General features: G+C 53.7%; 1 protein-coding gene across 6 annotated transcripts; it reads right to left on the bottom strand.

Annotated features, from left to right (window-relative positions):
• Positions 1-3,954: 3,954 nt before the first annotated feature.
• LOC128567255 (keratin-associated protein 10-1-like) lies at positions 3,955-11,370 on the bottom strand. 6 transcript variants are annotated; one of them, XM_053564364.1, is made up of 4 exons: positions 11,190-11,370; positions 10,718-10,982; positions 10,607-10,639; positions 3,955-4,522 (listed from the first exon to the last, which is right to left on the bottom strand). In XM_053564364.1, the coding sequence occupies exons 1-4, from the start codon at positions 11,368-11,370 to the stop codon at positions 3,955-3,957; spliced, it is 1,047 nt and encodes a 348-aa protein (XP_053420339.1). The 6 variants fall into 6 exon arrangements, with proteins under 6 accessions (XP_053420339.1, XP_053420344.1, XP_053420343.1 ...); XM_053564368.1 differs by lacking the exon at positions 3,955-4,522 and having other exon boundaries at positions 10,474-10,758; positions 10,840-10,966; positions 11,156-11,370; XM_053564369.1 differs by lacking the exons at positions 10,607-10,639; positions 10,718-10,982; positions 11,190-11,370 and having other exon boundaries at positions 3,955-4,239; positions 4,321-4,626.
• Between the last annotated feature and the right edge of the window lie 1,603 nt (positions 11,371-12,973).

Genomic DNA, 12,973 nt, shown 5'->3' with positions numbered 1-12,973 from the left:
ACCAGCTAGAATTCTACACCTGCAAAGATGACCCTTGAAAATAAGGACATGATGACGATACTCTGAGGCAGCGAGAAACTGAGCAGATGTGTCACAGGTAAGGTCTGCACTAAAGACACCAGCAAAAGGAGCTTTAAAGCAGAAAGAAAGTGACCACACATGGGAAAAAGAAGTTGGTGAGTGAATGAAGGGTATCAGAAGGGCACACGTGGGTGGGCAATCCAGAATACATATTGACTGTCTAAAATGTCTAGTAGGTTTTATAACGTTTACAGACATAAAATATATGACAATAAGATCACAACGTTCAGGAGGACACCACATGGGGCAACATGGTCGGGCACACTACATCATCCATGGGGTAGGACCAGGTCTAATTCACAGTGGATACTACAACACAGAAGTTCATGGGGATCTACACAAGAACAAGGGGTGCCCAGCTCAGTGGGAAGCAGGAGACTGGTGGGTAACGGTGTCCTCCAGTTCACATCACCCCAGAACCTCACAGTGTAGGAAGTAGTGTTCTTACAGACATAATTAGGAAAGATGAGGTCATACTTTAGGGTGAACCCCAAATACAATGACTAGGGTCTCACTCTGTCACCCAGACTGGAGTGACGTGGCATCATCATAGCTCACTGTGACCTCAAACTTCTGGGCTCAAGTGACCCTCCTGCCTCAGCCTCCTGAGTAGCTGGGACTACAGGCATGTGTTACAATGCCTGACTTAATTTTTAGTAGAGAGAGTCTTGCTATGTGGGCAATGCTCATCTCAAACTCCTGAGCTCAAGTGATCCTCCTGTCCTGGCCTCTCAAAGCACTGGGATTGCAGGTATGAACCAGAAAATCCAGCTCAATCAAGAGAAGGAAATTAAGACACAACTCGGGGAAGTCAGAAGCCCCAGAGGTGAGCATTGGAGTGAGGTAGCTCTGAGTCACAGGATGCCAAGGTTTTCTAGGAGTTCCTGGAAGCTAGAAGAGGCAAAGAAAGCTGCTTCTTGGTGCCCAGGCACAGCATGACCCTCTGACCCCTGAGTTCAGACTGCCAGCCTCCAGGACTGGGAGAGAGGAAAGGTCCATGGCATTCAGTCCCTCTTTGTGTGGTGATTTTCTGTAACAGCTGTAAAAACTGATACGATGAGGGCAAATGAAGGAATGCAGACCTCAGCACACAGTCAGCATGTCCTGAAGGAAGAGGGGAAGGGCAGCAGGGGAGGTGGTAGGTTCACACGCAGTGTCCCACAGAGGCCTGCATTCTCCCAGTCCTGCACACGGACTCCCTGTTACGTCAGTCAGGCTGGTGTGCAGACGAGCTCAGGGGTCTAACTCTGCATTCCCTGATGACTCGTGATGTTGACATATTTCCACATATTTATGTGGCCTTCGTATTTCTTCTTTGGCAAAGAGGCTGTTGAAATCATTTACTAGATGAGAAAACAGGAAACACTGTGTGAATCCATGTAAATGGCATCTGTGAAAAGGCAATGATAAAGGGGCAAAAAAAAAAAAAAAAAGTGGCCACCAGGGATCATGCTGGGGTGTGGCCTGACTAGAGGCCATGAGGGGAATTCACAGGTGAACAGAGACCTCGTTCTCTGGGGTGGGGACACGGCTGTGTGTTTGTCAAGACACAGAATCAACACAAAAGAAAGAAAAATCCAAATATCCTGTATCTATTTATAAATAGAATCTGAAATGAAATTCCTTCTTTCCTACAAAGAAAACGACAGACACAAATCATTTCCCTGGTGAACATCCCCAGATGTCTAGGACAGAAGCAGCAGCAGCCTTCCGTTTCCAGCTTGCTTGATGCGGCCAGACCTCAGGCGGCCTGGAGGTTCAGCTTCTGGGGGAAGCACCTGAGCAGCTGGGCACTGCCCTGGGAGCAGTGTGGGTGTGGCCTGGGGGCAGGAGGCCAGGCCAGATGTCCAGGGATGTGGGTACTGGCAGGTAGGGTCTTGTGCAGCACGAGTGGCTGGGTCTGTGTCCACAGGACATTAAATACTGATGAATGTCAACCCACCAAGAAGATATAAAATTGTAAATACACACATCCCTGACATCAGACCCCAAAGCCTAGGAAGCAAAATGGACAGAATCGGAGAAATAGACAGTTCCAGATCTACAATAAGAGTGGGAGACTTCAGTAAGCCACCCCATCGAAGTTAAAAAAACAAAGTTGAAGTTCATAAGGAAATAGGGGACTTGAAGAGCGACCAGGAGCCAGCGAGGCTGACAGACATTTGCAGAAATACTCGGCCCCAGGGCAGCTGACACACATCCTCAGGGGCACCCAGAACATTCTCCACTGAAGACTAGACTAGGACGCAGAGCTCGTCCCGGTAATTTAAAATGATTGAAATCACACAGTGCCTTTGTTGACCACAAGGGAAAGAAACTAGAAATCAATTAAAGAAAAAGCCCTGAAATTGACAAACATGTATAAATTCAGCAAAAAACCCTTAGATCACTGACAGGTCAGAGGAGAACCTGAAGGGAATTTAGGAAATGTCTGAGACGAACAAGAAAGAAACACAACAAACTACGAGATGCAGGAAGAGCAGCCGTCGGAGGGATTTAAAATTAGAGGAAGTCCTCAAATCAGCAATCGTTATACCTTAAGGATCTAGATGAAGAGGAACAAACTAAACCCCAACCTGGCCCAAGGAAGGAAATAAAGATAGAGCAGAGCCAGGAAAATAGAAATAGCTAACACAAAACGCTAGGGAGGATCGACGGACCCGGAGTTGGTTCTGTGAAAGGGACCACAGAACTGGAAGCTTTTATCTACACTGGTGAGGAGACTCAGGTGGTGTCTGTGATGCTGTCAAGACCTTGGAGCTCGTCTGCCTGGACCTGCACAGACCAAGCACAGCGCACTCTCCACCGGGGGCCTCGGCAGGTGCAACTGTGACACCATCCTTTATCATACGGCAAATAAAGTGTGTTCCCCATATTGTGACTTTAAGTTATTAAAGACCTAGGACCTCCTGTGCATGAGCAGAGTAGTGACTGTCCACCTCACCAGTGTCCCCTTGCTCTGCAGTTGTATTCTCAGATTTGCTCTGTCCTGTGTGAAGCCACATCGGGCTACATGAGGACACATGCTCCTGTGATTCTCCTGGCCCTGATCTGCCCACGTTCTCACAGTGTCCTGGGAGTGCCCCACCATCACCACTGACCTTCCCCCTCCTGACTGCCCCACCCCAGCCCAGCAGGCGGAGCTCTGGTGGCTGCCTCTTGGGTCTCTCTGTCCCAGCAGCATGCCCCGTGCTGCAGCAGACCACAGCCCCCTGTGGCTGCCCATGCCCTGGGCCAGCTGGGGGGACATCCCCACATCCTCCACTTCCCAGCACAGCAATGCTGGTCCCTACCTGGTCCAGGACAGCCTCACTCTGCTCCTAGAAAGAGCTGTGTCTGCCAGGGAGGAGGGTCCAAGGGACTTGGACCAGTGAGCACAGTGGGAGCCCCACAGGATCTGGGGGTGGCTGGATGGCAGAGCAATGCCAGGAGGTGGAAAGGGCCTTCCAGGTGTCCTACTTGAGAGCCCCTAAGGTCCCCACAGCTAGACAGAAAGAGGCTCCAAAGCCCAGCCCCAGAGCAGGACTAGCCTCCCTCCACCCTCCTCCCCATGAGCATCAGTCAGCACAGAGGGTCAGCGTGGGACAGCATAGCTTTTATTGGAACTAGCATAGAGCAGGGTCAGGGAGAGCCCAGCCCTGATCATGGAGGGACATGGCCTGGGTGAGAAAGTGGGTGTGGAGGCCCCGGGGCTCCATGGGCTAAGGACAGGAGAGTGGTGAGTGATCCTGTCTGTCCAGACCTGGCCTGGGCTGCTGCAGGTGGGTCAGGGAGCCCAGGGAGTCCGAGGACTGGCAGGGATGGGAGACCTGAGCCCTCTGGCCTTGGGGACGTGCCTGTCAGCATCAGCATCCTGTGAACTGAGGGGAGGCCTCAGCAGGCTGGGCGGGGACAGGTGGGACGGCAGAGGAGGGACACACTGGAGGCTGGGCGGGGGCAGCTGGGCTGGCAGGAGGAGGTGGGGACACAGCAGGCAGGTCTGCACACAGGGCGGCAGAGGAGGGACACACAGGAGGAGGGTCTGCAGCAGGAGGAGGGTCTGCAGCAGGAGGAGGGGCAGGGGCTGGGCTGGCAGCATGAGGAGGTGGAGCAGGGGGCAGCTCTAATGCAGACGGGCACACAGCAGACAGGCTTGCAGCTCATGGGCACACAGCAGGCCTGCTGGCAGGGGGACGGGGTGCAGCAAGCCGGCTGGCAGCTAGACTGTTGGCAGCATGAAGAGGAATCCCCAGAGCAGACAGGCACACAGCAGATGGGCTTGCAGCTCACGGGCACACAGCAGGCCTGCTGGCAGGGGGACAGGGTGCAGCAAGCCGGCTGGCAGCTAGACTGCTGGCAGCAGGAGGGTGTGCAGGAGCTGGTGCAAACTGTTTGGCAGGGGCTGGACACACAGCTCACTGGGCTGCAGACCAGGGTCAGGCAGGGGGTCAGGGCGCAGCAGCTGGGGGCGCAGCAGGAGGGCTCACAGCAGCTCTCTGGGCAATCATCCACCTGCCAGGGCTCAGTGCAAGTGCTGGAGCAGACGGACATGGTGGACATGGCCATGCTGGGGCTGAGCTGGAGTAGGTGAGATGAGTGGAAGGCGTGAGTGTGGGTGAGTGTGTGGGTGATCTGGGGCTCTGGGGCTTTTATACCCCTCCAGGCTGTGTAGTGTTTCCCCAGCAGGAGGCTGGGCCACGCCCTGACCTTCCTTGTTGTTGTTTTGGGCCAGGAGGACCCTCATCAGGGCGGCTTCTCTTGCCAGGACATGACCTTGCTCAGCTCATGAAACTCAACTGGTCTGGGCAGGACCACGCCCCTGGCTGGGTGTGGGCCCTCGGGACACCTGGGCCTGGTCCCCTGCTTGCACCTGGCATGTCTGGGGACAGGGTGTCTGGGTGTGTCCAGGCCCTGGGCTGTGCTCCATGGTGTGCCCAGCCTGTCTGCAGTGACCTCGCCTGGGCCACCTGGCCTGGGCAACAGGGACAGAGATGGAGGTGCCTGTTTGGGGAAAGGCCGGTGAGCACCAAGCTTCCCAGCAGGCTCTGGGATCTCCCGTCATCCCACTGTTGACCAAGGACAGTGAGGAGCTCTCCTCCCTTGAGAAGGAGGTGGAACCTTCCAGCACCACCTGCTGTTGGGGGCTCATCAGGACAAGCTGACTTGGGGGCTGCACCAAGTCTAATGTGGGTTCTGAATCACCATCCCCTGAGCCCAGGGCCAGTTGTCCAAGACGGGAGGGGCCTCTGGGTGAGGACCTGAGGGGCAAGGCCGGGGTCTGGAGGGGGCTGGTATGGGCAAGGGTGGTAAGGAGAAGCCAGAGGAGGACACTGGAGGTCAGCAAAGCCATCTGTGCCTGGGAGGTCAGCTGGGCAGAGTGAGTCCCAACCTGAGGCCTGCTTCTCTGTCCTGAGGCCTGAGCCAGGCATGGCCTGCTGATGGTCCCCCAAGGAGCCAGTGGTGTCTCCCTGGTCCTTCCAGCCTCTTCCATCTAGGGTTAGAAGCTACAGCAGCCTTGGACCAACCTTCCCTGTGGCCTAGAGAACCCACCTCTGTATGGTGGATCCTTGCAATTTTTCCAGGCGTATTCAGGGAGGGAGCTAAGTGGTTTGCTGTAACCAGGACCTGGCCCTGCTGTCCTACACCACCAAAGAGACAAGTGGAGAAATGGAAATGAGATGAGAACTCCTGGTGTTCTCAGGTGGTGTGTGTCCTCCTCAAGACCTCAGTCTCCCATCAAAGTGACTGTCACCAGCCACATGCACTGGAGGGCTGGACATGGGAGCGCCAACCCACCAGCGGCCCTCCTTGCACACACCGGCAGTGTGGCCCAAGTCCATCTGCACCCAGGCAGCCTTTCCCCCTCACCGTGCTCTCCTCATGCTGTGGCTGTTGGCAGACAAACCCCTGGCCACTCAAGTGTGACATCCATAAAGCCTCAGTTCACTGGGACAGAGAATCTCACCTGAAGGCCCAGAGCAGAGGGTGGGGGAACTAGGACATGTCCAAAGGAAGGGACACAGGAGGGAATTGACCCATGAGCCTGGAGCAGAAACCTATAACTCAGTGACCTTAGAAAACAGTCCTTGTGCTAACAATGACGACGGAGCTGGCGATGTGGGATGGCATTTACAAAACATGTGCCCCGCTGAGCAGTGTTCTAAACACTTAGCATCTACTGACTCACTCAATTTTTGCATCAACTCAATGACAAAGTTCTGTGCACTAGGAAGACTTGGCAGAGAAAGGTTCAGCAACCAGCTCCAGGTTACACAGCAGAAAGTGGCTGACCGTGCGCAGCTGCCCTCTCCTCCAGTACTGCCCGCAACACAAAATGAGCAGCAGGCAGCTGATTAGAAATTCACACAGGAGGCAGGAGAGCGAACCCAACACCGCAGAGAATCAGTGACCAGAAGCACAAGACACAGAGGTAAAGGATAAAATACTCGAACATGACAAGAGGAAAGAAAATACACAGGGAGAGTATTTAGCTGAGACCAAACATGATAATTAAGTTGCTAGGGAGAGAGAAAAACAATTAGGATCAAAATAACAATCAGTGAAATATGGAGGACCAGAACTGTGGGCTGAGCGGGCAGAGCTGAGACTCACGCTGGAGGGTAAAGTTCAGTGTGGGCCGAGCGGACAGAGGTGAGCGCTCACACTGGAGGGGGGACGGTACTGTGGGCTGAGCGTGTAGAGCTGAGACTCACACTGGAGGGGAGACGTCTCTGTGGGCTGAGTGTGTAGAGGTGAGATTCACACTGGAGGGGGGATGTCACTGTGGGCTGAACGTGTAGAGCTGAGACTCACACTGGAGGGGGGACGGCCCTGTGGGCTGAGTGGGCAGAGGTGAGACTCACACTGGAGGGGGGACGGTACTGTGGGCTGAGCGTGTAGAGCTGAGACTCACACTGGAGGGGGGACGGCCCTGTGGGCTGAGTGGGCAGAGGTGAGACTCACACTGGAGGGGGGACGGCACTGTGGGCTGAGTGGGCAGAGGTGAGACTCACACTGGAGGGGGGACGGTACTGTGGGCTGAGTTGGCAGAGGTGAGACTCACACTGGAGGATTAACACGTGTTCGGAAGTCAGGGCTATAGCGCCCACCCTAGCCTCCTACTGGTGATTTTTAACACTAGACGACTTAGGGACAGTCCTCTAGCTGCTCAGGAAGAAATGAACCAACATCAGACTAACCTCCGACCCCTGACCCTCTGCCAGGGAAGGATGGGATGATATTCGCCGATCTCCCAGGGAAACTTTAGAGGACTGAGCTTGACTGTTTTCTTTTTTCAAATCATTATATCTTTCTCAAATAAAGATAAAGCCACATGTTTGGATAGACCAGAACTCAGAAGGTATTCCACCCAGGTGTCCCTCTTGAAATACAACAAATGAATAAGGTTTCTGGATGAAATGTCTGTGTACCCCAAAATTCACATGTTGAGACCCTAATCCTGATGTGATGGCCCTTTGGGAAGTTATAGGCCAGGAAGGTGGAGCCCTTATGTATGTGATTTGTGCCCTTAAAAGAAGACACGCCGGAGAGGTGACCTGTCTCTCTGTGCCACACGGGGGTGGCCTCCTGCACACCAGGAGAGGAGCTCCCAGCACAGCCTGGCTGTGCAGGCACCAGCTGCTCTCCAGCCTCTGGAACTGTGAGAAACAAAGTTTGCTGCTTAACTGCCCAGTCCACGGCACTTGGTTTTAGCAACCCTGACTGACCAAGGCACGAATGAAGCAAACACAGGGCTCAGGGACACAGTGGCTCTGCGTAATGGTGGGCAGGGGCTCGAAGGCAGAAAGCACGGACCTACACGTAAATAACCAACGTGCTGAGTTAGAGACACAAATGCAAATCTCATGTCTGTGATAAGGACGTATGGAGCAGCCAGCCTCACTGAATAGCTGTGATTAGATCCTGACACTAACCACACGTGCTCTGGGGCACTTGAGTTGCAGCTGAAACGGTATCGTGGATATTGAGTAAATAAACTATATTAGTAAACTAATTTCACCTGTTGCTCTTCACGTTTTTCAAAGCGGCTGTTCTAATCCCACCGTGATGACGGCCTACGGGGCTGCTGCTTCAGAGGACTCGGGAGAGACGGAGGTGCAGGGGAGTGGGGGTGGGGCGGGCAGACGCCGAGGACCCAAGGTCAGTCGTCTCACGTGGGGATGTCTCAAGTTAGATCGTTCATTCTTCACTTTAATAATGGAAAAAATAAAGGTGAACTTAAAAGCTATTCATAAGTACAATTAGAAGCAGAATATATACCTTCCAAAACAGTCGAAAAAGTAGGAGAAAACGAACAAACCCGTGGTAGACATTTTAAAAACAAAAACAGCAAGAACAAAGAGAAAACCTCCAGAGCAGAGAACTTAATCAGAACCACAGAAGGAGCAGTCACCCGTAAGGTAAATGCCGTCAATCCTCCTTAGTAGATGGAAAATTTCTCAAAACGGTTCATAAAACAAAAATCAAAAGGAAGGAAGCTGATGTCGCAAGTAAATGAACATGGGATGGGGGCCAGACACAGAGCAGGGGGGCCCTGCAGTTAGAGGCCGGCAGGGCCACATGGAACAACCTCCGGACTCCTGATCTCCCTCCAGGTTGACTGATAGAACCCAGAGAGAAGACTCAGGTCCGGGAGGGCCACATCCCCCCCAGTGTGACACCCACACATGCCACTCTGTCGCGGGCAAGGCTGCAGCACTGCTGACGGGGTTTGCTGGCACTTTTATAACTCCTTGAACATTACATATCAGTTAGAGGTCAGTGAAAATAAAGGTGTTACATTTACCTTCTTCTGCGCAAGTTCACACACCCCTCGAGGTGAGGCCCTGGCTGTAAAGGGCTGTGCCACCAGAGAAGGGGACATCAGGGGGAACATGGGGTCTGGGCGCAGCCTCAGGACCCAGCATTATTCAATAAGTAAATACTTCTCATTCCTGCAAGATGTTTTATTTATTTATTTTTTGAGACAGTCTTTCTTTGTAGCCCAGCTCACAGCAACCTCTCCAGTAGAAAAGCATCTCCCTCCTCACGAGCCTGCCCCCTCTGTAGCCCAAACCTGTGTCAGGCCACAAAAACATGAGTATGAATTCAGCTGATGCGTCCTGCAATCCAGTGCTCCTTACACCAGGAAAAAGCAAATATGTCTTCATCTGAGACCTCAGAAATGCCCACAAAGACTTTCTGAGGACAAGGACTATTACTCAGCCAAAAATAGCTAAGGACACGAGGACCATGTCCTCGTGAACATGAACAGAACACCATGAACAGAACTGGCAGAAATTACAGGAAAGTGGAACAGAGACATCGGATATCAAAATCACCACACACAGACTGTGAAACACATGTGTATAGAGACTCGGGGGATAAAAAAATCCACTTTAAAACGTTTGCAAGAGGCCAGGCACAGTGGCTCATGCCTGTAATCCTAGCACTCTGGGAGGCTGAGGTGGATGGATTGCTTGAGCTCACCAGTTCGAGACAAGCCTGAGCAAGAGTGAGACCCCTCACCCCCTCCTGTCTCTAAAAAAAATAGCTAGGCATTGTGGCGGGGGCCTATAGTTCCAGCTACTTGGAAGGCTGGGGCAAGAAGATAGCTTGAGATCAAGAGTTTGAGGTTGCTGTGAGCTGGGCTACAAAGAGAGACTGTCTCAAAAAATAAATAAATAAAACATCTTGCAGGAATGAGAAGTATTTACTTTATTGAATAAGAGAGGGCAGGTCAGAAGATGGTGAGGGGAGGTCAGAAAGGTGCAGAAGCGGGAGGCAGGAATCCAGGGAGAGTTCACAGAGGAGGATGCCCTGGGCAGGCAGCCCAGCCCCAGGCCCCAGGGAGAGGGACAGGAAGTGCATAGCACCACACCAGGGCCTAGACATCCCAGAGGCTGGCAGAGTCCCCCAGGAGGACAGGGGTACCGCTGCAGGGGAACACTGCAACAGGAGACCTGACCTGCACCAGTAGGAGGTCAAGCCAGCCCTGCCCCTGATGCTGTCACTCTGGACCAGTTCAGGCCCAGTGTCCTAAAATGCCCACCCACACATTGTCTTGAAGTTCTTCCCCCATATTTTCCCTGATATGCAAATGAGACTTTGAGAAGGCACGATGGTGATTTTATTTGTTGAAAGGCCAGTCACTTACACAGGGCAGGACAAGGCAACCAACAGCCATCCAGGATGTAGGGGAGGACACCGAGAGAAAGGCGCAGCCATGAAGGGACCTGGCTGAGGGCTCAGCAGACCGGCTGGAGGTGGGGCTGCTCCAGGCAGAGGAGAAACAGAATGGCCTGAGCACTCCAAGGATTTCAGGTGGACGTCAGACTTGGCCTGGAACAGCTCTAGAGAGATGGGACATGCCTGTCAGCATCAGTAGCTGGACCTCTGGCTTGAGGAGAGGCATCAGCAGGCCGGGCGGGAGCAGGCCGGGCGGCAGAGGAGGGACACACAGGAGGCTGGGCGGGGACAGCTGGGCTGGCAGGAGGAGGTGGGGACACAGCAGGCGGGTCTGCACACAGGGCGGCAGAGGAGGGACACACAGGAGGAGGGTCTGCAGCAGGAGGAGGGTCTGCAGCAGGAGGAGGGGCAGGGGCTGGGCTGGCAGCATGAGGAGGTGGAGCAGGGGGCAGCTCTAATGCAGACGGGCACACAGCAGACGGGCTTGCAGCTCATGGGCACACAGCAGGCCTGCTGGCAGGGGGACGGGGTGCAGCAAGCCGGCTGGCAGCTAGACTGTTGGCAGCATGAAGAGGAATCCCCAGAGCAGACAGGCACACAGCAGACGGGCTTACAGCTCACGGGCACACAGCAAGCCTGCTGGCAGGGGGACGAGGTACAGCTAGACTGCTGGCAGCAGGAGGGTGTGCAGGAGCTGGTGCAGACTGTTTGGCAGGGGCTGGACACACAGCTCACTGGGCTGCAGACCAGGGTCAGGCAGGGTGCTGGGGCACAGCAGCTGGGGGCACAGCAAGCTGGCTGGCAGCTAGACTGCTGGCAGCATGAAGAGGAATCCCCAGGGCAGACAGGCACACAGCAGACGGGCTTGCAGCTCACAGGCACACAGCAGGCCTGCTGGCAGGGGGACGGGGTGCAGCAAGCCGGCTGGCAGGAGCTGTTGCAGACTGGTTGGCAGGGGCTGGACACACAGCTCACTGGGCTGCAGACCAGGGTCAGGCAGGGGGTCGGGGTGCAGCAGCTGGGGGCACAGCATGGGGGCTCGCAGCAGCTCTCTGGGCAGTTGTCCACCTGCCAGGGGTCAGTGCAAGTGCTGGAGCAGACGGACATGGAGGACATGGCCATGCTGTGGCTGAGCTGGGGAGTGTGAGTGTGTGTGTAAGTGAGTGTGTGTGTGTGTGTGTGTTGGTGCTCTGGACCAGCAGGACTTTTATACCCCTCTGGTTGTTTATGTTTCCTCAGCTGCAGCCCAGAGAAGCCATTGCTTTCCTTATTTTTGTTTGGAGTGACGCTGTTGTGTGAGAAGTGCTGGGTCTCTGTCTGTGCATGTTGCTTGCTTGTGAGGCTCCTGCGTGGGGCTGTCCTGACCTTATCTGTCCCCAGGGGTAGACAGTAGAACTATAGTAGAAATACATTGAGTGCATCAAAATATACTCCAGATGCAGGGGCAGGAGCAATCAGGATATATTCTGAAACCGACAGCCCTCTGTGCCAACCCAAGTGGGGCTATTCTTGCAAACAGACACCTACACCTGGGAGGGACAATAAAGGGGAAACCCCACATTCTGGGCTTTGAGGGAAGGGAGGTGTCCACTGTGGACAGATCTGATGATGCTTAGATCAGTTGTCCTGGCCATGTGGTGGAGCCCACTCTGGTTGATGCCGCTGCTGTCAGTGGGAACTGGGAGGCACAACCCTGCCATCCCAACAGCCATGAGGGAACAGTGTCTCCTGCAGAGTTTGGTCCACATAGAGGGCAGGGAGGCAGGTGCTGGCCTAGCATGGCAGGGGAGACATGGGGCAAATGCCTTGTCTCCCTTCATGCTGACTGTTACAGAACTTTCCCCAGTAGCGTGCTTAGTGCTCACACGTTCTCCTCCCCTCATGGCTCAGTCAGGACCACCTGCAATGGGGTGCTTGGGGGCTCCTGCAGCCCCTGCATGCAAAACATAACGAGGTCTTCTCCCTCAAGGATTGTCCCTTTCCATGGGCAAAAATATCACTGGAATGTGGTAATTCCCTGCACATCGTCATAGTAGACATACAAACAACAAGGGCTGGATGTGCATGGAGTCTGTCTCACCGGCACCCGCACAGCTGTGTGCAGGGGCCCACGCCCCGTGCCTGGTGCCACACCTGTGCCTCAGTGAGCACACCAAGTTCTGACAGGTGTCCCTGTGTCCTCATCCTTTTGTCACTATACTTTGTCTGGTCTCTGAAATGGCAAGGGCAGGGGCTGCAGGGATCTCCAAAATTTTTCCAGGGCTCCATTGAGTCAGTGGGATGCAAGCTTTGAAGCCTCATCGACCTCTGACAGATGGGGCTAAGGGTCTACTGGAGGAGCACCTGGCAAAGTCAGCCACAATGGGAAAATATTATTCCAAAGAAATAATGGCCAAAAACATTCCAAGCTCATTGGAAACCATTAATGTACATAAACAGGAAGATGAGCAAACTCCAAGTAGCAAACTCCAAAAGATCCACAAATACACATACCACCGTAAAAATGCTGAAAGTCAAAAACTAGGAGAGAATCTTGCAAGCAACAAGAGAAATACGATGAATCTTAACAAAGGAACACAAGGAAGGTTGATGACTGACTCTTTATCAGAAACAATGGCTGCCAGAAGGCGGTAGGAGGGTATTTCAATGTGCTCAAAGAAAAAGACTGTCGACCAAGAATCTTATATCAACAAAGCTATTTTCAAACATGAAGGCAAAATAAAGA

Source organism: Nycticebus coucang, chromosome 16 (assembly GCF_027406575.1).
Source record: "Nycticebus coucang isolate mNycCou1 chromosome 16, mNycCou1.pri, whole genome shotgun sequence".
NCBI classification, from domain to species: domain Eukaryota; kingdom Metazoa; phylum Chordata; class Mammalia; order Primates; family Lorisidae; genus Nycticebus; species Nycticebus coucang.
This window is presented reverse-complemented; position numbering and strand designations above follow the sequence as displayed.

Bases quoted from the DNA above. Each gene is read 5' to 3' on its own strand.
- LOC128567255 (XM_053564364.1), bottom strand. From the start codon at position 11,370: ATGGCCATGTCCTCCATGTCCGTCTGCTCCAGCACTTGCACTGACCCC. The intron at 10,983-11,189 runs GCAACAGCTCCT...TCTGCAGCCCAG, and splicing joins CAGCCCCTGCCAACCAGTCT to TGAGCTGTGTGTCCAGCCCC. The intron at 4,523-10,606 runs GTCCCTCCTCTG...CTGCGCCCCCAG, and splicing joins TGCAGACCCTCCTCCTGTGT to CTGCTGCGCCCTGACCCCCT.